This window comes from Podarcis cretensis, assembly GCF_951804945.1.
Source record: "Podarcis cretensis genome assembly, chromosome: 8".
NCBI classification, from domain to species: domain Eukaryota; kingdom Metazoa; phylum Chordata; class Lepidosauria; order Squamata; family Lacertidae; genus Podarcis; species Podarcis cretensis.
Window position 1 is genome coordinate 4744285 of NC_137177.1, and position 23783 is coordinate 4768067.

The 23783-nt window shown below is 47.6% G+C and overlaps 1 protein-coding gene across 1 annotated transcript; it reads right to left on the minus strand.

Annotated features, from left to right (window-relative positions):
* Nucleotides 1-1022: 1022 nt before the first annotated feature.
* On the minus strand, nucleotides 1023-22078 carry LOC307221212 (cytochrome P450 2F5-like). Its single transcript, XM_079985592.1, has 9 exons — nucleotides 21631-22078; nucleotides 21202-21364; nucleotides 18318-18467; nucleotides 18068-18228; nucleotides 14771-14947; nucleotides 11426-11567; nucleotides 4077-4264; nucleotides 2815-2956; nucleotides 1023-1946 (listed from the first exon to the last, which is right to left on the minus strand). Exons 1-9 carry the CDS (start codon nucleotides 21808-21810, stop codon nucleotides 1765-1767), a joined length of 1485 nt encoding a protein of 494 aa, XP_079841718.1. The 5' UTR covers nucleotides 21811-22078; the 3' UTR covers nucleotides 1023-1764.
* Nucleotides 22079-23783: the final 1705 nt, after the last annotated feature.

Below are 23783 nucleotides of genomic sequence, written 5' to 3' on the forward strand. Positions count from 1 at the left end.
GGTTGCTTGAAAATGACTCGGACATTTCAGTCCCAGCTTCAACAAAGGCTGCTTCCAGATGCCACAACTGTTGTGGGTTGGGATTCAGTCACATGCCGGCAGATTCAGGTGAGGCAATGTTTACAGGAGTCTTGAGCCACTAACCCCTCTTCCCTCAAGGACCTGACTTTTTGCCGTAAGGAAAGAGACGGGGAAATCCACTGGGAAGTGTGGAATATCCCTTGCTTTGATGCAACGTAGCCACCAGTTTAAGGTAAAGGTAAAGGGACCTTTGACCACTAGGTCCAGTCATGACCGACTCTGGGGTTGCAGCGCTCATCTCACTTTATTGGCCGAGGGAGCCGACGTACAGCTTCCGGGTCATGTGGCCAGCATGACTAAGCCACTTCTGGTGAACCAGAGCAGCACACGGAAATGCCGTTTTCCTTCCCACCAAATAAGAATGAGTGTTCCACAAACAGGCCACCTGGAAGTGCCCTGAATACCAAGATACAGAAAGGGAGTTGGTCCACAGCTGGCAGAAGCTGGTTCCAGTGGCATAGCGTGGGTTGCCAGTGCCCGGGACCACGCATTCAACTGCCTAACAGTGTCCGAGTCGCCCAGGAGATCGCAGCCACAAAGGTAAGAAAAGAAGAGTCGTTGTCTGGAGAGGCCACTTCCAGGCTCACATGGAGAAACTGTTTCAACTGAGAACAGGGAAGGAAGAGCGTGGCTGTAGTGAGGCCCTGCTGGGTGTTGAAATTTTGCAGCCGCTAACCATTCTGCGCCTGGGGCTACCGCCCCTGTGCACCCCCCACTCCATGCTACACCACTGGCTGGCCCCTTATAAGGCACAACACCAAATGTCGCCACCAGCCCATCGCTGGGGCAGCAAACACCAGACCAGCAGGTCATCTGGGAGCAAAACCTGCCCTTTCCTGCTGGTGAGCTCCTGCGCTCCTGCCACAGCCCTCCTGCTGCTGAAGACATGCCTGTCTCGGCCTGGAGGAGGCAAATGCAAGGACCAACAAAGCTCTCAGCCCTTGGAGGGAGGGAGTCCTTTATTAGTAAATGCTTACACCGACTTCTTGAGAAAGAGCACACCTGAGATTACCCGACCTAATATTTCTGCTGGGCTGGGCAAGAATGTGGAGGAGCAAGGGGAATCTGGGCACGATCCCAGTCTGCAGTTTCTAGAAAGCAATAAAGGCTCTCTGAGGGAAGGAATTCGTACCCCAAAGCAGTATTTGGGCAGAGGGTCCCGGGAGCCGTTGTCACGTTACAGAGTGTTTTGGGGTGCTTTTCTCAAGATTGGCAAGGTCCCTTTAAAATGTCGCTGCCTGGGTGAGCTCCTGGCAAGCTGGGGTGTGTAATGCGGGCCTGCACCAGATTAACCCCACCATTTTGAAAATGAAAGCCGCTCACGCCCCGACTTGTCCCTGTCCCACCTCAGGCATGCAAAGCTGCATAGGCACCCCTGGAACTGCCTGCAACTGAGTCAGGTCAATGGAGCATCTACTCCCTCTTTTCCTGCATGGGGGTGGGCACATTCAGAGCCCTGCTTCTGCATCTTGCATTGTGCTAAGAAAATGCCCAGCCCTCCCCACCCCCCTGCAAAAGATCCAGCCAGGTTCCAGCTATAGGTAAAGAAAGTCACCTGGGCTACGGTTGGCAAGGAGGACAGAGCCTTCCCCAAGGTGGCGCCCCCAGAAACACCGGGGGAGCCTCACCCCGCAGGGGAAGGCTGTTCTGGGGAGATGGGGGGCAAGCGGCAAGAGGGGCAGCTCAGCGGGGGACAATGCGGCATCTGTAGGGGCGAGGGACGTTCCCTGTGCCGCTGGACAGGGGCGAGAGGTCCAGCTCCTCACGGGGGCAGGTGGGCTGGAAGGTGAAGCGCTGGAGGAGTTTGGTGAGATAGAGGAACAGCTCCATGCGTGCCAAACCTTCTCCCAGGCACAAGCGTTTCCCTGAAGAGAAAAAACAAACAAACCAGTCAACAGTTCCTTTGAGGCTTTGCATTTGTGAGCAAGAGTTTCAGCACCTAAGTTTCTATACATAAACTGCTGGTTACCAGACATCCCCGTTTTCTGGGGACAGTCCCCGGATTTACAAATATGTCCCTGGACAAATTCCATCTCCGGAATGTCCTCGGATTTCATTAATCTTTAACGAAAGGCCCAGATCACATTTCTTGGCCCAGAAGCTTCTGTTGCTCAACCCTAATTGCTCAAGGTAATACTTCTTCTCAGATTAAACGGACTCACCCTTCTCTTCCAGATTTCACCCTGTTTTGGCAGCACTAGAAAATTGTTGTGATGTCGCCCAGGGTGGCTGGGGCAACCCAGTAAGATGTGTGGGGTATAAATAGTGAGATTATCATTATGGAATGGGACGTCCCTACTTTCATTAGAGAAATGTTGGAGTATGGTTACCAGACGTCCCCGTTTCCCAGGGACAGTCCCCAGATTTACAAATCTGTCCCCAGACAAAATCCGTTCCCGGAATGTCCCCGGATTTCATTTAATGTCCCCGGATTTATATTTGAAGTGTTGTAGATTTATTAGTAGGGAATGAATGTTGCGTGATGGGTTCAACGGCACAAGACACATCATATGGGGACTTCCAGCAAGGCAAAATGGTGGGTGCCACAGCGCTGAGCAGCTCCTGAAGCCAGCCATCACGGAGCAGGAATTCTAACGGGCTCTTGGTTACCCCATAAGGGGGAAAGGGCAGTTTTTGTCTACAACACAATCCAGGGGGGCAATACGAGGGCTCATTCCTTACACCTCCCCGCTCCCCACTGCCTATCTTGCCACCCCCCAACTAGGAACTCACCAGCAGAAAAGGGCATGAAGGCATCGCTTCGGCGGAAGCCGCCTTTCTCGTCCAGGAAGTGGGTAGGGTCAAAAGCTTCCGGGTTCTTGAACTGGGTGGGATCTTTGTGGACAGAGTGAAGAAGAGGCATGATGTTGGTGCCCTGTTGGGGGGGGAAAGGGGAGAAGCAAGTTAGCGAGGCCAGAAACGCCCCAGAATGTGGGCTCCCATCCTTGTAGGGCCACGCCAGGCGCTAAGAGCACCCTCGTACCACTTTGACTGCTGCTCTGGTCGCCTCCCCTGAAAAGGACTACAGAGCTGGAAAATGCTTCTGAAAATCCGTTCCTGGTTTTCCCATATCAGACATCTGGTTGCCACTGTGAGAGCCACTGGCCTGATCCAGACCCTCCAAGTGTCCCTATTTTCTAGGGACGTCCCTGATTTAGAGAGGCCATCCCAGTTTCTGATTTGATCCCGGAATGTCCCACTTTTCCTTAGGATGTCCCTATTTCCGTCGGAAGGTATGGAGTTATCCAACCCCCAAGCCATCTGAAGGCAATCCTGTATAGGGAAGTTTTTTAAATGTTTCATGTTTTATGTTTTTATATCTGGAGCAACCCAATCAGATGCTTGGAGTATAAATAGTAAAATTATTAGTATGGAACGGGATGTCCCTGTTTTCATCAGAGAAATATTGGAGGGTAATGCTGATCCAAGCAGCCTGTTCTTACGTTCTTAATTTATTATTTATACCCCGCCCATCTGGTTGAGTTTCCCCAGCCACTCTAGGCAGCTCCCAGTCAAATGTTAAAAACAGTACAGCATTAATTATTAAAAACTTCCCTAAACAGGGCTGCCTTCAGATGTCTTTTAAAGATAAGATAGCTGCTTATTTCCTTCACATATACTGTCCTACCCCTGCCTTGGGAGGCCCTGCTGCTGCTACCAGAGTTCTCCACCACCTTTCTCTCCAGGAGCTACCCTGGAGTGGCACAAAGGCTCAGAATTTCACCCTACTCAAGATGGGAAACAGAGTTCAAAACAAGAGCACTTTCTTTAGAAAGGGGGGGGGGGTTCTCCTCATCCTCTCATGAAACAGCAGCGCCATGCAGAACCATCTCCAAGCCACAACCCTGACCTGAGACAGGAACAGAAGGATGTCGGACTTTGCGTGAACACAGCCAGAACCAATCAGAAAGCGTTTGTTCCCCATCCCACCATCAGCAGCCCAAAGATAAACTTCTCATCCCTTGGGAAGGGGGGGATTTTTTATTCCCAAGCACCTTTGGGAACACAAAGCCACGGAAGTGAGTGTCCTTGGTCACAGCGTGGGGGACCCCCAGGGGGATGAGATCAACGAATCTCTGGATCTCGTGGATCACGGCGTCCGTGTATGGCATCTTCGCCCGGTCCTCAGTCGATGGGTTGCGGTGAGGACCAATGACCTTGCTGATCTCTTCTTGGACCTTGGCTGCGGACATAATAATAATAATAATAATAATAATAATAATAATAATGATAATAATATATTTATAACTTGCGCATCTGGAATTGGCAGTGAAATGTTAAGCCATAAACCGTTCAGTTGCGATGAAGGCAATGGCATTGGCAAAAGTAACACGAAAACCAAGCTGTAAAACAGTAAAGCTTAACCAGCCAATGCAATTCTGGGCTGCATCAATAGGAGTATAGCATCTAGATCAAGGGAAGTAATAGTGCCACTGTATTCTGCTCTGGTCAGACCTCACCTGGAGTACTGTGTCCAGTTCTGGGCACCACAGTTCAAGAAGGACACTGACAAACTGGAACGTGTCCAGAGGAGGGCAACCAAAATGGTCAAAGGCCTGGAAACGATCCCTAATGAGGAACGGCTAAGGGAGCTGGGCATGTTTAGCCTGGAGAAGAGGAGGTTAAGGGGTGATATGATAGCCATGTTCAAATATATAAAAGGATGTCACATAGAGGAGGGAGAAAGGTTGTTTTCTGCTGCTCCAGAGAAGCGGACACGGAGCAATGGATCCAAACTACAAGAAAAAAGATTCCACCTAAACATTAGGAAGAACTTCCTGACAGTAAGAGCTGTTTGACAGTGGAATTTGCTGCCAAGGAGTGTGGTGGAGTCTCCTTCTTTGGAGGTCTTTAAGCAGAGGCTTGACAACCATATGTCAGGAGTGCTCTGATGGTGTTTCCTGCTTGGCAGGGGGTTGGACTCGATGGCCCTTGTGGTCTCTTCCAACTCTAGGATTCCATGAACCATAAAACTGAAGACTCAATTGGGGCTGCCACTGCCAACTTACCTGAAGCTTCCCTAGCTCTACTGTTGCATCATCATCATTATTGTTGTTGTTAATATTTTCATCATTATCATTATCATCAATTTCATTTGTATACTGCCCTCTACCTACAGGTCTCAGGGAGGTCCACAGGATAAAATCACAATATAAAAACACGAAATACATAATGAAAATGAAAACAACCCAGTACCTCCTCTTTGTTAAGATAGCAACTGTTTCACCAATGGTTTGTTCATTATTTTATATGATTTATGCTGTATTTGTGATGTTCTATTATGTCCTGTCGTGTTACTGCTATTTATTGCTTGTAAGCTGCTTTAGAAAGCACTGCTAATAACAAGGCCAGTGGAAGTGATGATATTCCAGCTGAACTATTTAAAATTTTAAAAGATGATGCTGTTAAGGTGCTACACTCAATATGCCAGCAAATTTGGAAAACTCAGCAGTGGCCAGAGGATTGGAGAAGATCAGTCTACATCCCAATCCCAAAGAAGGGCAGTGCCAAAGAATGCTCCAACTACCGCACAATTGCACTCATTTCACATGCTAACAAGGTTATGCTTAAAATTCTACTTAAGCAGTATGTGGACCAAGAACTCCCAGAAGTGCAAGCTGGATTTCGAAGGGGCAGAGGAACCAGAGACCAAATTGCAAACATGCGCTGGATTATGGAGAAAGCTAGAGAGTTCCAGAAAGACATCTACTTCTGCTTCATTGACTATGCAAAAGCCTTTGACTGTGTCGACCACAGCAAACTATGGCAAGTTCTTAAAGAAATGGGAGTGCCTGATCACCTCATCTGTCTCCTGAGAAATCTCTATGTGGGACAAGAAGCTACAGTTAGAACTGGATATGGAACAACTGATTGGTTCAAAATTAGGAAAGGAGTGCGGCAAGGCTGTATATTGTCTCCCTGCTTATTTAACTTATATGCAGAATTCATCATGCGAAAGGCTGGGCTGGATGAATCCCAAGCCGGAATTAAGATCGCCGGAAGAAATATCAACAACCTCAGATATGCAGATGACACAACAATGATGGCCGAAAGTGAGGAGGAATGAAAGAACCTTTTAATGAGTGTGAAAGAGGAGAGCGCAAAATATGGTCTGAAGCTCAACATCAAAAAAACGAAGATCATGGCCACTGGGCCCATCACCTCCTGGCAAATAGAAGGGGAAGAAATGGAGGCAGTGAGAGATTTTACTTTCTTGGGCTCCATGATCACTGCAGATGGTGACAGCAGTCACAAAATTAAAAGACGCCTGGTCCTTGGGAGAAAGGCGTTGGCAAACCTAGACAGCATCTTAAAAAGCAGAGACATCACCTTGCCAACAAAGGTCCGTATAGTTAAAGCCATGGTCTTCCCAGTAGTGATGTATGGAAGTGAGAGCTGGACCATAAAGAAAGCTGATTGCCGAAGAATGGATGCTTTTGAATTCTAGTGCTGGAGGAGACTCTTGAGAGTCCCATGGACTGCAAGAAGATCAAACCTCTCCATTCTGAAGGAAATCAGCCCTGAGTGCTCACTGGAAGGACAGATAGTGAAGCTGAGGCTCCAATACTTTGGCCACCTTATGAGAAGAGAAGACTCCCTGGAAAAGAGCCTGATGTTGGGAAAGTTTGAGGGCACAAGGAAAAGGGGACGACAGAGGGCGAGATGGTGGGACAGTGTTCTGGAAGCTACCAGCATGAGTTTGATCAAACTGCGGGAGGCAGTGGAAGACAGGAGTGCCTGGCGTGCTCTGGTCCAGGGGGTCACGAAGAGTCGGACACGACTAAACGACTAAACAACAACAACAAGCTGCTTTAGTAGGATTCATTTGAATGAAAAGCAGCACAGAAACATAATTCATCAAATCCATCAAATCGGTGTCAGCAACACCGAGAGAGATGGACCCATTGTCCGGCTCATCGTAAGGCTCCCCTGCTCAGCGCCTGAGGCCCCAATCCTGCCACTCACCACCTGGCCTAGGGCTCTATAATGGGCTCTATAAAGGACCGCTGCCGCCGCCGCTGCTTGGCAGAGAGGGCACAGTTTTTTTAATTTTTGTTTTTAGTTTAGATTGCTGTTATTTTTTACCTATGTCATGTTAAACTGTGATATTAATGCTGTATTCTTACTTTTAGATTTTGATTTATGTGGAAATGGTTTTCCATTTGGTTGTGTATTTTTTGATATGGTTTATTTATTGTTTATGACTTTTGTAATTGTGTAAATCTTGTCATGTTGTAAGCCGCCTTGAGCATTGTTTTTAACTGTGGGAAGGCGGCACACAAATAAACATGATTATGATGAAGGCAGGTTCCTGCGTGTTTGCATGGTGACAGAGAGCATTTGCTTCCTGGGCTCAGGATCCCAGTTCAATTTTGGTAGCAGATGGTGATGGAAAAGGCATCTCTGGGCCTCAAGATCTTTTTTGTTGTTGTTTTTGTTGTTGTTGTTGTTGTTGTTTAGTCGTTTAGTTGTGTCCGACTCTTCGTGACCCCCTGGACCAGAGCACGCCAGGCACTCCTGTCTTCCACTGCCTCCCGCAGTTTGGTCAAACTCATGTTCGTAGCTTCGAGAACACTGTCCAACCACCTTGTCCTCTGTCGTCCCCTTCTCCTTGTGCCCTCCATCTTTCCCAACATCAGGGTCTTCTCCAGGGAGTCTTCTCTTCTCATGAGGTGGCCAAAGTCTTGGGGCCTCAGTTTCAGGATCTGTCCTTCCAGGGAGCACTCAGGGCTGATTTCCTTCAGAATGGAGAGGTTTGATCTTCTTGCAGTCCATGGGACTCTCAAGAGTCTCCTCCAGCACCAGAATTCAAAAGCATCAATTCTTCGGCGATCAGCCTTCTTTATGGTCCAGCTCTCACTTCCATACAGCACTCGAGATCTTAGAATACCTTACCCACCCTGGAAGAGTGGCAGGTGTAGGTGATGGACTATATGGAACACTGTAAAATTAATGAATGTTAAAATGATGTTGGATTGAAAATAAGTGGCATTAGCAACAAAGTTAAAAAGAGTATGCAAAAATGAATTGGAAATGGGTGAAAATATAGAGTTATAATAGGTTAAGATACAGAGTTAAGATAAATGAAAGAGGGTAAGGATTTGCTGATTTGAATATTTTAATAGGAATACAAAAAGGGGAGGTGTGAGGAAGTCAAAGAAATAAGCTAATGAGTTTAAAGTTATAAAAAATGGATTTGTTTTTAACTTTCTTTTTTCTATTTTTCTATTTCTCTTGTTTTTTGTACCTTGTATTTTTGTTCGAGAGTTTTTTTTTCTTTTACTATGTATTTTTGTACTTGTGACTTTGTAAAATTTTAATAAATATTCTTTAAAAAAAATAGAAAACCTAATACTGTGTGCGTGTCGGGTTAGGCTTATGTGTATGTATATTATCAGCATCATGCATGTGGCATGTGATAGGCAGCGTGGCATAATGGTTCGAGTGTTGGACTAGGACCTGGGAGAGACCAAGGTTCAAATTCCCACCCCTTCCCTGGGTGACCTTGGCTGCCAGTCACCGCCTCTCGGCCTAGTTGTGATGGCCTGGGACTCGGACTCGGAACCAGAGGAGACTCAGTCTGCACCGGATCCTGTGCCTCAGGCATCATCTGAACCAAGCCTGGGGCCTGATCCTGAAGAATCCCAGTCTGCACAGGTTCCCTTGCAACAAACACCAGCTGGGCCGAGTCAGGGGCCTGAGCCTGCCCTGGCTCCAGACGCGGGGATGATCTCGTTGCCTCCAGCTGGGCCATCACTTACAGCTGCTCCACTACCGGTTGGGTCAGGGGAGGCTGAGGCGGCCTCTGGGTCTAGTAACCCACCAACATCTCCCGAGCTGCAGAGACAAAGGTCTGAGAGAAGGAGAGACCTGAGTACAGTGGTACCTCGGGTTAAGTACTTAATTCGTTCCAGAAGTCCGTTTTTAACCTGAAACTGTTCTTAACCTGAAGCACCTCCTGCTGCCGCTGCGCCACCAGAGCACGATTTCTGTTCTCATCCTGAAGCAAGGTTCTTAACCCGAGGTACTATTTCTGAGTTAGCAGAGTCTGTAACCTGAAGCGTATGTAACCTGAAGCGTATGTAACCCGAGGTACCACTGTACTTGCAGGAGGAGTGCTCGCCTTCGGGCGAAACAGGGAGGTGAGTCGCCGGGGGATCAGGACCCTGACAAAGATAAAAGGCTGTCGGACCCCGCCCCAGGTTGCGGGAGCAACATTGCTGTCTTGCCAGATCCCGCCTGAGATCCTGTACCTGTCCTTGCCTGGTTTCCTGCCTTGGCCCTGTCGGACTGACTCCTAGTGGAAGCTACGGATTCTGGACCGGTCCTGGACCGTGTTTCACCCCCAGGCCCAGCACACTAGCCTACCTCACAGGGTTCTGGTGAGGATAAATTGAGGAGGAAAACAACCGTGCGCTCTTCCACCTTGAAAGAAGGTGGGGTGTGAACATTAGAGCAAAGGGTGGGAATAATGACGGTAAAAAAGGTAAAATACCTAGGGGTATGGATTACGGCTAAAAATATTAACCTATTTAAAGATAATTACGAGGTCACCTGGAAAAATATTAAGAGAGATTTGGAAATTTGGGACAGAATGAGACTATCCTTCTTAGGAAGGATAGCAGTTGTAAAAATGAATGTTCTACCCAGAATGTTGTTCCTATTTCAAACTATCCCGGTGCTCAAAGGTCTAAAGCAATGCCAAGAATGGCAGAGAACCTTGGCGAAATACATCTGGCAGGGAAAAAGACCACGAATTAAAATGAAAATATTAGTAGATAAAAAGGAAAGAGGGGGCTTTTCCCTACCAGATTTGAGTTTATACTATGAAGCGGCATGTTTATTGTGGCTAAAAGATTGGATAAGATTGGAAAATAGAGAATTATTAGATCTGGAGGGCTTCGATAATAGGTTCGGGTGGCACTCGTACCTGTGGTACGGAAAGGTGAAGGCACACAGGGGCTTCCTAAACCATATTTTTAGGGGTCCAATATTCCAGGTATGGGAGAGGAACAAAAATCTCTTGGAAAGGAAAACCCCTTGGTGGATCTCTCCAATAGAGGTGTTGACTATTAAGAAAACTAATATGGAAGAGAAGAATGCCACTTATGAAGAACTTATAACTAAATCGGAACACGGCTTGAAACTTAGACCTTATGAGGAGATAAAATCTCTTTTTACAAGTTGGTTACAATATTACCAGGTGAATGGTCTGCTAACTGAAGATAAAAAGAAATTAGGATTTGAAGATAAAAAATCTAGGTTTAATGTGGAGGTAATACAGGGAAAGAGTAAAGCACTGTCCAGGATATATGACATACTACTGGAGTGGTACACTAAAGATGAGGAGGTGAAGGAGGCAATGACAAAGTGGGCGATAGATGTGGGCTATAACATCGATTTTGAAAGGTGGTTAGAATTATGGAATAATAATATAAAGTTTACGGCGTGTATGGCATTGAGGGAAAATATGTGGAAGATGATATATAGGTGGTATCATACACCGGTGAAATTAGCTAAGATTTATAGGTTAAAGAACAAACGATGTTGGAAATGTGGGGAAGCAGAAGGCGATTTCTACCACATGTGGTGGCTATGTAACAAAGTGAAAAATTTTTGGGAACTAATATATAATGAACTTAAAAAAATTCTTAAATATACTTTTCCCAAAAAACCTGAAGCCTTTCTGCTAGGAATGCTGGGTAAAGAGATTAAAAAAGAAGATAAGAATATATTCCTCTACGCCACCACAGCCGCAAGAATCATGCTGGCACAAAACTGGAAAACGGAAATTATACCTAATATAAGTGACTGGCAAGTTAAAATGGTGGAATACGCCGAACTTGCTAGACTAACGGCTAGAATACGAGACCAAGATGAGCAAATATCTCATAAAAATTGGAGTAAATACTGGAAATATACTGAAAATAAATTGTAGATGACACTGGTGGGCTTCGATTAACTCTAACAGAGAATAACTAATATTTAAATTTAAGAGAAAATACGTGAATGTAGGATTATTTGATACTTACCAATAGGGTGGAGGGAAGTCCAGGACTAACTAAAGTCCAAAGGTTTTTTTTTTTTTTTTTTTTTTCTTTCTTTCTTTTTTGTATATCTACATGTATGCTTGTATATCTACATGTATGCTTTTGTATATCTATATGTATGCTTGTAAGTTGGGTGATATGATGATCTGTATAGCGTATATTTGTATAGACATGTGTATTTTCAAAACTTGAATAAAAAGTACTTAAAAAAAAAAAAAAAAAAAGAAGGTGGGGTGTGAACATGGTCAATGGACATCAACGAGCAACGCAGCCGATGGGCCTTCGCAGCTCACCTGCTACCTCCGGGTGCTTCATGAGGATGAGTATCCCGTAGCGAAGGGTGGTGCTGACGGACTCCGTTCCCCCAAAGAAAAGGTTGTGGGTGGTCATGACAAGCGTGTTGATGTGGAAGTGGCTGAGGGGGTCCTTCTTTTCCTGCGGAGAGAGGTGGAGATGCCCAGGACATGAGCTTTACACAAAGGCACGAGGCACGGGGCGTTTTTCAGCTCTCTGTGACCTCGCCAATCGAGTTGTGACCTCTCCCTGCTAGACTTGCACATATTTCCTGTGAAATATAATCGCCCAGGCTTTGGACCCTCCTCCACGGCAGGAAATTCTTATTAAACTCAATCTGCTAGATCTTTATGTGCCCCCTTGCCCAGATTGTCCAGAGCTTTGGGCTGGGTTGTCACCAATATGCTGATGACACCCAGCTCTATCTGCTGATGGATGGCCACACCGACTCGGCCCCGGACACACTGACCAGATGCTTGGAAGCTGTGACCGGATGGTTTCGTGGGAGCCGATTGAAACTAAATCCTTTGAAGACAGAGGTCCTCTGGCTGGGTCGGGATGGCATGGGGATGAGGGACCAATTCCCTTCTCTTGCGGTGGCCTAATTACTGCCACTGCCTTCCGTTAAGAGTCTGGGTGTAATCCTTGACGCCTCCCTTTCCATGGAGGCGCAGGGTACAATAACAGCCAAGGCAACATTTTATTATTGATTGTTAGCCGCCCTGAACCCAGTCTTGGCTGGGGAGGGCGGGGTATAACTACAATTTATTATTATTATTATTATTATTATCATTCTAGGTTGGCAGCTGGCATAATCTGGCCGTCTTGCCTTCTTTGACGGCCGTTCCTCTCCCTCTTGGGGTGCCTTGGGGAGGAAGGTTGGATGGACTGCAATGGAGGGAGCCTCGCTGTTTTCAAGAGGGAGGAAGTCACAGACCAGCAAATTCAGGTTGCACAATTAAAGCCGATTTAGCCAATTTAAAGGTAAAGGTAAAGGTACCCCTGCCCGTACGGGCCAGTCTTGACAGACTCTGGGGTTGTGCGCCCATCTCACTTAAGAGGCCAGGGGCCAGCGCTGTCCGGAGACACTTCCGGGTCACGTGGCCAGCGTGACATCGCTGCTCTGGCGAGCCAGAGCCGCACACGGAAACGCCATTTACCTTCCCGCTGGTAAGCGGTCCCTATTTATCTACTTGCACCCGGAGGTGCTTTCGAACTGCTAGGTTGGCAGGCGCTGGGACCGAGCAGCGGGAGCGCACCCCGCCGCAGGGATTCGAACCGCCGACCTTTCGATCGGCAAGTCCTAGGCGCTGAGGCTTTAACCCACAGCGCCACCTGGTACCCTTAGCCAATTTAGGGTTGCACAATTAAGGCTGATTTAGCAACAAACAAACACACACACGCACCCCAAAACATTCTGGACTTTAAAAAGATGAAAAAATATTTTAAAAAATATTTTAAAGAATCAGCAAGGCTCCTCACAGAGTCCCTGCCATCGGACCATATTCACCCAGTGCTTTTCCAGCTGCACTGGCTCCCGGTGGAGTATCGGGTCAGGTTTAAGGTGCTGGTTTTGACCTTTAAAGCCCTTTGCAGCTTAGGGCCCTTGTATTTACGGGACCGCCTCTCCTGGTCCGCCCCGCAGAGGACCTTAAGGTCCATGAATAACCATAGTCTAGAGGTCCTGGGCCCTAAGGAAGTCAGACTATCCTCCGCCAGGACCAGGGCCTTCTCAGTGATGGCTCCAACCTGGAGGAATGCTCTGTCCCACGAGACCAGGGCCCTGCAGGATTTAACCTCCTTCCGCCAATTGGCATGGTCGTCCAATTGGTGCGAAAGGAGGATAGAACTTTTTTTATGTACGCCACAACAGCAGCAAGAATACTCATCGCAAAGTATTGGAAGACACAAGATCTACCCACCCGGGAAGAATGGCAGATGAAGGTGATGGAATACATGGAACTGGCTGAGATGACTGGCAGAATCCAGGACCAAGGAGAAGAGTCAGTGGAAGAAGATTGGAAAAAAATTAAAGTTTATCTTCAAAAATATTGCAAAATTAAGGATTGCTAGAAAGATGTTGGGAAAAGAAAATTATGTGGTTTTAGCAGAAATGACATAAAGGATTAAGTAAAAATGAATTGGTGAAAGAGAGAATGTAAAATTATAGTATATTAAGACAAATTATTAAGATAAAAACAAGGTTGGAAGGATTTGCTGAAATAACAAATTGAATTAGAATACAAAAATGGGAGGTGTGAGGAGGTCAAGGAAATAAGCAAAGGAAAGAAAGCTATGTAAAGGTTTGATCTGTTCTTTTTTAATTGTTTGTATTTTTTCTGTCTTTTTATTTTTATTTTTTCTCTTTTTTCTCTTTGTAATCATTAAAATTTGAATAAATTTTATTTTTTTTAAAAAAAAAAAGGAAGTCAGACTATTCTCCACCAGGGCCAGGGCCTTTTCAGTGATGGCTCCGACCTGGTGGAATGCTCTGTCCCATGAGACCAGGGCCCTGCAGGATTTAACTTCCTTCCGCAGGGCCTGTAAGACAGAGCTATTCCACCTGGCTTTCAATTTGAGCTTAGCCTGATCTTTTATTTCCCTTCTCTTCCCTCCCTCTCCCCTTTTTATGAAGATTACCAGCTCTGGGATCCCACAGCTAATTCTCCCCTGGTCTCCTCACTGGCCCAAATAGGACTAATTTAACCAGCTATCCCTGGTGATCATCTAATCTTTATTGGATAGATTTTCCCCCTAAATTGATTTTTGATTTTTGCTAAAGAAGGCTGGGCTAGAGGGGCCCTTGGCCTGACCCACCTAGCTCTTCTTATGTCCTTGTTTGTTGGCTTTTAATCTTTGCAGCCGTAATACACTTTTCACGGATCATTAAGGGTTTATTTTCTTTGGAGATTTGCATCTGTTGAATATTGCATTGATCCTACTTGTTGTTCGTCCTTCGAGAGAGAGGGATTTCAGGGCAGGTGTGGCATCTGAGCTTTGCAAATGGTGCTGCACAACACACACACACACCCCTTTTTGGAAATGTCCCAAATCCAGGGCTTACCTGGGACGGGGCTCAGGTTACCCCACACCTGCCCCTGTCTTGGCCTCCACCAAAAGACGGGGAGATTATCTCCAAGCTGAGCAAACAGGCAGCAAGGCGAGGCCTCCATTGTCCATGGCAGAACACAGCCTCGCCCTTGATGAAGCTACCAGGAAGCGGCCCTGATGCCCCCAGCCAGGAACGCCCCCCCCCCTGCACTTTCCCTGCCGGCCCCAGGTGAGAAGAAGCACGTAGACAAGGACTTAGCCCCTTCTCCACCCCCCAAAGCCCAAGGGCTCACCTCTTGCATTTTGAGCAGGAAGCTGTCAATGAAGTCGCGAGGGCAGCTGGGGTCGAAGGTCGCCTGGTGCTCCTTGACCATCTCCAGAATAAAGAGGCGCAACTTCTCAAAATTGGCGAAAAGTTGCTTGTGAGGTCCAGGCAGGTAGCGCAGGATGTGGGGGAAAGTGTTGTACAACTAGGGAGGGAGGAGAAGACGAAAGATGGAAGGCCCCAACCCTGCAAGTACTCGCTTGTGCGAGAGGGCAAGTGTTTCAGGGAGAGTCTCCCTTCCACAATCCATCTTAAAAACAAAATCCCCAGGCATGTCAAAATGGGGAAGCAGAGATGTTTTTGAGAAATGAATGAGTCAATCGAGAAATGCCATTCCATCAGAAGAGACTTGCTTCCACTTTGCTGAGAAAATACACAAGGGAGGACTTTACTAGGCTCCAGGGGAAGGAAGGAAGGAAGGAAGGAAGGAAGGAAGGAAGGAAGGAAGGAAGGAAGGAAGGAAAGTCCTGGATTTGTGGAGGAAGCTGCAAATGAATTCTGTCTATATCCCTTAGGACAGAACATGAGCAGCATTATTCTTATTCTTATTCATTATTATTATTATTATTATTATTATTATTATTATTATTATTTATACCCCACCCATCTGGCTGGGTTTCCCCAGCCACTCTGGGTGGCTTCCAACAAAGTATTAAAATACAATACAGTAGTCTGTTAAACATTAAAAGCTTCCCTAAACAGGGCTGCCTTCAGATGTCTTCTAAAAATCTGGTAGTAGTTCTTCTCTTTGACATCTGGTGGGAGGGCGTTCCACAGGGCAGGCGCCACCACCGAGAAGGCCCTCTGCCTGGTTCCCTGTAACTTGGCTTCTCACAGTGAAGGAACCGCCAAAAGGCCCTCGGTGCTGGACCTCAGTGTCCAGGCAGAACAGCATCCAGGTGTTTTCAGTCAGCCTTCACCCACCTGGTGTTTTGGCAGAAGTAGGAGCTCCAAACATCTGGAGAGCATCAGGTGGGTGCAGTCTGACTTAAGTCCACCTGCTGCTTTTATAATGGTCATGGAACATGAGGAAAGGAATTCTCTAACTCCACATGAAAGACGCTCTTTGAAAAAGTCCCTTCTCACCCAAGCCACCCTTTAAATGAAAAGGAGCCCACAGCAGTTTTATGCTGAAAGTCACCCAAGCATCAGTCCCCCAACCCACATGGCTTCAAAAGAGGATCAGACACATCTGTGGAAAAAGAGAGAACTGTTGATGGCAGGTAGCCAGGGTAACTAGGCTCCATCTCCACAACTGGAGACAGCAGTATTTCTGAATCTCGGTTGCAGGAAACCACGAGAGCTGCTCTTGCATTCATGCTCTGCTTGTGGATTTCCCTTGAGGGCATCTGGCTGCTCCCCGAGAGAAGAGGTTGCTAGACTAGATCCTCTGGCTCTGCACTTTTGCTTTGCTCCAAGGGACGGAGACTTTGTCCCTCTGCCTCCATTGCTCTTTCAGAAGCATTGACGGAACTTCTCCATCTGCAAACCCTGAAGGGCACCCCCTCTCTGTGTCCCTTCATAGCGAAGGGGGCTACCAAGGGCTACGACATCAACTTCATTGGGCTGGTCATGTTGTGCGGATGCCTGATTATCATCTTCCGAAGAAGAAGAAGAAGAAGAAGAAGAAGAAGAAGAAGAAGAAGAAGAAGTTCTTATTATTTGTACCCCACCCATCTGGCTGGGTTTCCCCAGCCACTCTGGGCGGCTTCCAACAAAGATTAAAAATACATTAAAATGTCACACATTAAAAACTTCCCTGAATAGGGCTGCCTTAAGATGTCTTCTGAATGTCAGGTAGTTGTTTATCTCTTTGACATCTGATGGGAGGGCATTCCACAGGGCGGGTGCCACTACCAAGAAGGCCATCCGCCTGGTTCCCTGTAGCTTTGCTTCTCACAATGAGGGAACCGCCAGAAGGCCCTCGGCACGACCACAGCGTCCGGGCACAATGATGGAGGTGGAGACGCTCCTTCAGGTATACTGGGCCTTTGAGGCCGTTTAGGGCTTTAAAGGTCAACACCATCACTTTGAATTGTGCTCGGAAACGTACTGGGAGCCAATGTAGGTCTTTCAAGACCGGTGTTATGCAGTCTCAGTGGCTGTTCCCAGTCACCAGTCTAGCTGCCGCATTCTGGATTAGTTGTAGTTTCCGGGTCACCTTCAAAGGTAGCCCCACGTAGAGCGCATTGCAGTAGTCCAAGCGGGAGATAACCAGAGCATGCACCACTCTGGCAAGACAAAAACTACTCTACTCCAAACTAAAAAATGGAAAGCGTAATGCTGGTGGACAACAAAAGAGGTTCAAAGGCAAATCTTTAAAAATGTAATATAAACACCGACAACTGGGAAACACTGGCCTGCAAGCGCTCCAACTGGGCTTTGAAGACACTCGAACTCAAGACAAAAGGGAGAAACGTGCTAAGAGGAAGGCATGCTTGGCAAATCCATACCGTGATCAACTCCCGCCCAGAAATCAATGTCTCCACCATGGAAGAATGTGTGGATCCAGAATTGGCCTCCACACTTACGGACTCATTGTTAAAACCATGTTTATGGAAGACAATCTTACTCGGCTACGAGTGATAGAAGAAGAAGAAGAAGAAGAAGAAGAAGAAGAAGAAGAAGAAGAAGAAGTAGTGTATCCCCCACTTTCTTAATTTGGAGTCCCCCCAAAAAGGGGACGTCGTATACATGGGGGCGTGTTATACATGGAAAAATATGGTTTATTGCAGCATAGGCTATTGGCTGGGCGGTGCCTTGAATGAATAAACATTTCTGAAATTGTGATACATAGAGCCTTCTGAAAGTGAATGTGAAGGGGAAAGTCTGGCGTATTTCTCCATCCTTGAGCAATGGTCAACCTATCCACAGCCAACAAATGTAGAAAAAGAGTTTCACAAACTAGTTCTGCATTGCAAGCTTTGAATATTTATGATAAACAGAACCAGACATCAAGATTCACTGGTGTGTATACTTGGCTACGAGTGATCACCAAAGAAAGAAAGAAAGAAAGAAGAAATATCAAGGGTTCCTTGCCATAATGGCTATGTTCAACCGCCTATGACTGCCTCTGAATGCCACTATCCGGATATTGCAAGTGGAGAAAATGAGGCTCTCGCACTCATGTCCTGCTTGTGGACTTCTTCCCCTCGGTGCACCCAGCTGGCCACTGTGGGGACGCCAGGCTAGAGGGGGCCCCTTTGGCCTGATCCAGCTGACAGGCTCACCTGGCTTTCTGCCTTCCCAAGGGATCGGGACTCACCTGGGCACAAGGCGAGCTGAAGATGCGGAAGCTGTCATTCATCAGTCCCACCAAAGTCAGGAATTTCTTGTCCTCGTAGTCAAACCGGTCCCCGAAAACGATGGAGCAGATGACATTGGAGACGGCGTGGCCGAGGGTGAGGGTGAGGTCAGAGGGCTCCCCTGCAAAAGGGACAGGGGGAAAGGCCAGAACTTTGCAGGTGTGTGTAGCCCCGCCCAACCCCACCTGCCCCAAGGAACGGCAAACGCACCTTTGGTCTTCGCCAGCTCTTGCACCAGGTACTGGGCCTCCTCCTGGATCCGTTCCTCAATGCTGCGCTTCCCCATCCCAAAATTGCGCAGCGTGTGTATCGCAAAACGGCGCAAGACCTTCCATTTCTCCCCTTGAGACAAGGAAATCCCTATGGGGGGGGCAGAAGACATTGGCAAGAGACATCGCGCAAAGAGATAGCAATGGCTGGAGCCCTTAAGAGTGTGGGCAGTACCAGGCATAGCTGTCAACTTTCAGATTTGAAAATAAGGGATCAGCAGCCTCACCTGTCCCAGGGACAGTCTACGGGATATCTAACAATCCAGGATAGCAGCAGGAAGCAGTGGGAAACGGCGCTGGAATAAGGGAATTTCCCGCAAAAAAAGGGAAGGTTGACAGATATGGTACCAGGGAAGCAGAAGCAGATCCTCCATTATTATTATTATTATTATTATTATTATTATTATTATTATTATTATTATTATTTTAAGACATGGTGAGTCCATCCAGCCCAGCAGGTACCTCCAGGATGCCCTCAGGCAGCACACAAAGCCAACAGCTCACTCCCACTGTTGCTCTCCAAAGCAAATGTCATGCAGAGGTAGACTGCCTCTACACATGGAGGTGCCACTGAGTCCCCACAAGCACGCCTCCCCTCCACCACCTTGAATTTCTCCATTCCTTTTCCGAAGTCATCTAAGCCAGTGTCGCGTGGTGAAGTTTTCCATAGGGGAACATTTAAGCGCTAGCTTGCGAGGGGCGTGAGATGTCATGCGTGTGATGTTGTGAGGTCCTGACGTCGCACTCTTGAGCATCATGCCTCGCCCTCTAAGCTGGGCAGAAGCGTCCTGGGCTTTGTAAAGAAGGTGCCAGGGCTCTGGCAGGATGCTGGAGACCTGCTGCCTCCATCCAAAAGCCAGGTGGGATTTGGGAAGATGGCAGGATGGATTCTGGACCCATCAGAGCCTCGTTCCACCCTCCCTAAACTGGGCAGAAGCTTCCCGGGCTTTGGGAAGGAGGCACCAGGGGGAAATTTAGGGGAATAGCCTAGTCCTCTTAGTCCAATGACCGCATGCCCCTGGTCTAAGCTATTTGCCATCACTACATATTGGGGCGTCCTGAGGAACCAAAAACTCTGCCCTCCTCCCCCTTCATTTTATATAGAACTATAGTTGGAAGCAGGTGGCGCTGTGGGTTAAAGCCTCAGCGCCTAGGACTTGCCGATCGAAAGGTCGGCGGTTCGAATCCCTGCGGCGGGGTGCGCTCCCGCTGCTCGGTCCCAGCGCCTGCCAACCTAGCAGTTCGAAAGCACCTCCGGGTGCAAGTAGATAAATAGGGACCGCTTACCAGCGGGAAGGTAAACGGCGTTTCCGTGTGCAGCTCTGGCTCGCCAGAGCAGCGATGTCACGCTAGCCACGTGACCCGGAAGTGTCTCTGGACAGCGCTGGCCCTTGGCCTCTTAAGTGAGATGGGCGCACAACCCCAGAGTCTGTCAAGACTGGCCCGTACGGGCAGGGGTACCTTTACCTTTACCTATAGTTGGAAGTAAAGTAGAGACATCACCTTGCCAACAAAGGTCCATATAGTAAAAGCTATGGTTTTCCCAGTAGTGATGTATGAAAGTGAGAGCTGGACCATCAAGAAGGCTGATGGCCAAAGAATGAATGCTTTTGAATTCTGGTGCTGGAGGAGACTCTTGAGAGTCCCATGGACTGCAAGAAGATCCAACCTCTCCATTCTGAAGGAAATCAGCCCTGAGTGCTCACTGGAAGGACAGATCGTGAAGCTGAGGCTCCAAGACTTTGGCCACCTCATGAGAAGAGAAGACTCCCTGGAAAAGACCCTGATGTTGGGAAAGATGGAGGGCACAAGGAGAAGGGGACGACAGAGGGCGAGATGGTGGGACAGTGTTCTGGAAGCTACCAGCATGAGTTTGACCAAACTGCGGAGGGCAGTGGAGGACAGGAGTGCCTGGCGTGCTCTGGTCCAGGGGGTCACGAAGAGTTGGACACGACTAAATGACTAAACAACAATAGTTGGAAGGGACCCTAAGGGGACATCCAGTCCAACCCCCTGCAGTGCAGGAATCTCAACTAGATCATACATGACAGCTGGCCATCCAACCTTTGGTTAAAAGTCTCCAAGAAAGGAGAGTCTACCACAGGGGTGGGCAAACTTTTTCAGCAGGGGGCCAGTCCACTGTCCCTCAGACCTTGTGGGGGGCCGGACTATATTTTGAAAAAATAATGAATGAATTCCTATGCCCCACAAATCACCCAGAGATGCATTTTAAATAAAAGGACACATTCTACTCATGCAAAAACACGCTGATTCCAGGACTGATTTAGAAGGCGATTGGGCTGGATAGACAACTGACTTTAAGAAGACATCTGAAGGCAGCCCTGTTTAGGAAAGTTTTTAATGTTTAATGCCGTATTGTGTTTTTAATATCCTGTTGGAAGCTGCCCAGAGTGGCTGGGGAGACCCGGCCAGATGGGCAGGGTATAAGTAATAATAATAATAATAATAATAATAATAATAATTGCAGCAGATAACAAACTTCCTCCATCTTGCACAGGACAGCCTTTCGATGTAAAGAGGCTATCTTGTTCCTGTCACCTGTCAATCTCCTCTTCTCCAGATTGAACATGCCCAACTCTATCTCTCTGATCATGCCGCCTATGCTTTTGCCCAAACTGAGAAACATTAGAGGCTTTCTCCAAGAGAGGTGTTCAGACCCTCCTTCGAATCTCATCGCCCTTTCCTGCCCCTTCTCCATCCCTGCACCTCTCTTTTTAGGAATTCACACACAGACACATACACACACCCCTCCCAGCTCAGACACACCCGCCCCACCTGCAAGCGGAGAAAGCAGGCAGGCTCACCATCCCCTCGAGTGAAGTCGAAAATCACCGGCAAGTCTCCGCGGGCACTGAACTCCTCGGCTTGGTCCACCAGGGCCTCCTTCACCACTTGGTACCCGCAGAGAACCACAAAGGGCTGAGAGCCCAGGTAGATGGTGTAGATAGATCCATAGCGCTGGCTGAGCTGGAGGCAGAGGGAGAAAAGGGGAGACGGAACCACGGGGTGCAGAAAGGACGTCCAGATGTAAGAAGAGCCTGCTGGATCAGGCCCAAGGGGGCCCGGCTGGTCCAGCATCCAGTTCCCACAGGGGCCAGCAAGCAGGATTCGAACTCGGGACCCAAGTCTGCCCCTCCCTTAGCCTCTTCTCAATTGCAAACAGGTGTCTTCCTAAAGGATCGCAGCAGCATTTAGCTGACCCCCCCCACCCCACCCCAAGGGGCTGACCTTACCTCCAACATTGACTTCACCGTGTTCTTCATGTCCAGGAGGAGCAGATTGCCCACGATGGGCAGCGGCCGGGGTCCTGGGGGGAGATGCCCCCTCTTCCCCTGCCTGCTCCCTTTGAAGAACATCAGCAGGCAGGCGATGGAGATAGCCAGAAGGGCGGCCGTGGCTGCGCTGAACTCCATGCCAGCCTCCTTGCCCAACTCAAAAGAAGTCTCCTGGTCGGGCTTGGGCTCAGATGCCAGCCTGCCTCATTCCTGGTGTGCCCACAAAAGCTGATCCATGGAGAAGGAGGCGGGCACAGCCGACAATAGAACCGAGTGGCAATTGCGTAATTCCACACCGAGGGGTTCCAAAGCTCGATCTGTTTGCCGGGCGAAGTACAAGGGGCTGCAGGCTAAGCTCACAGCGGAGAGTCGCAATTATTCTTAGCGTTTTACTTTTGGAACGCAATCAAACCAAAAAACCCCCCCAGATCAAACGTAGCAACAATAAGGAGGGGGGAGGGTTTGTTTCGTCTGGTTATGTAAGATGAGAGTTCGTAGAATTTGGAACCGCATAATTTTTCTAACTGGTAAATTTGTCTGTAACCCATCTAATAAGTCAGTTTGCACTTTCTGCTTCTCCTGCCTCGGTCTTCTTTTCCACATTTTTTACAAATTAATATACAGTATATTACCATTTTAGGTTGGGGGCATTTATTGTTGTTGTTGTTTAGTCGTTTAGTCGTGTCCGACTCTTCGTGACCCCCTGGACCAGAGCACGCCAGCCACTCCTGTCTTCCACTGCCTCCCGCACTTTGGTCAAACTAATGTTCATATCTTCTAGAACACTGTCCAACCATCTCATCTTCTGTCGCCCCCTTCTCCTTCTGCCCTCCATCTTTCCAAACATCAGGGTCTTTTCCAGGGAGTCTTCTCTTCTCATGAGGTGGCCAAAGTCTTGGAGCCTCAGCTTCAGGATCTGTCCTTCCAGTGAGCACTCAGGGCTGATTTCCTTCAGAATGGATAGGTTTGATCTTCTTGCAGTCCATGGGACTCTCAAGAGTCTCCTCCAGCACCATAATTCAAAAGCATCAATTCTTCGGCGATCAGCCTTCTTTATGGTCCAGCTCTCACTTCCATACATCACTACTGGGAAAACCATAGCTTTAACTATACGGGGGGCATTTGTAGATTTATACAAAAATAAGAAAAGGAATTTATCTGAAAGCCTTTCCTCCTTTTTTTCTTTTTCTGTCCTCTTTGGGATTTGATTTTTTTTTAATAAACTCTTCTTATTACTAGGTTTAGAACAATCTTGTGGATGGGGGGGAAAGAAAAGAAAAACCCAGACCTGTGTTTTCTACGCATGAGACAAACAGAATTTGGGTGAGCCTTTGCTGGCCCAAACTGGAGGGAAACCCCTGCAAGAGCTCAAAGAAAGTTTGGGTGGATTTTTTTAAGCAGAGGTTGGGTGGACATCTGTCATGGACACTTAAGATTCCTGCACTGCAGGGCGTTGGACTGGATGACCCTCGGGGTCCCTTGCAGCTCTAAGATTCCATGATTCCATGAAGAGAATCCACAGAAATTCTCTTTGAAGGAAATCTGTAGGATCTCCTCCTCTTGTAACTTTTGCAGCCAGGTTGCCTCATGCCCTACATGTCTTCTGCATGTAGAAGATTTTCCCCCTGGAGGAGGAGGCAAAATTATAAGGGAGGAGACCCCCCCCCCGCAAAAAAAAAACCACCAAGGACTAAATAACCTCTCAGCTGCAGTGCTTTTCTGGTGGTACTCAGGGGTACTTAGTACCGTCAGCTGAAGCAGCACGAGGAAGAAGAAAAAAGCAGTTGAAGGGAACATAGTATAAACAAGTCTGCTTAGAACATAGTATTAACAAAGATTATTCGTGTTTTTTGACACGTTGAAGATCGCAGAGCCAGAGGCAAAGAAGTTTGGAGAGATAAAATTGGATATGGAAATATGGAAATATCATGAGAGGCAGGACTGAGAATTCAGAGTTGCTTTGAAGTTCAGGCCGTGGGAAGCCGTAAAACCAGAATTAAATTTGGAAGACAATAGGATTTTTTTATTTTAGTTTTTTTTTTAATTGGATTATGATTATGATTTGAATGTTAATTGGATGTTTTTATTGGAAAATTAATAAACGCTCTAAC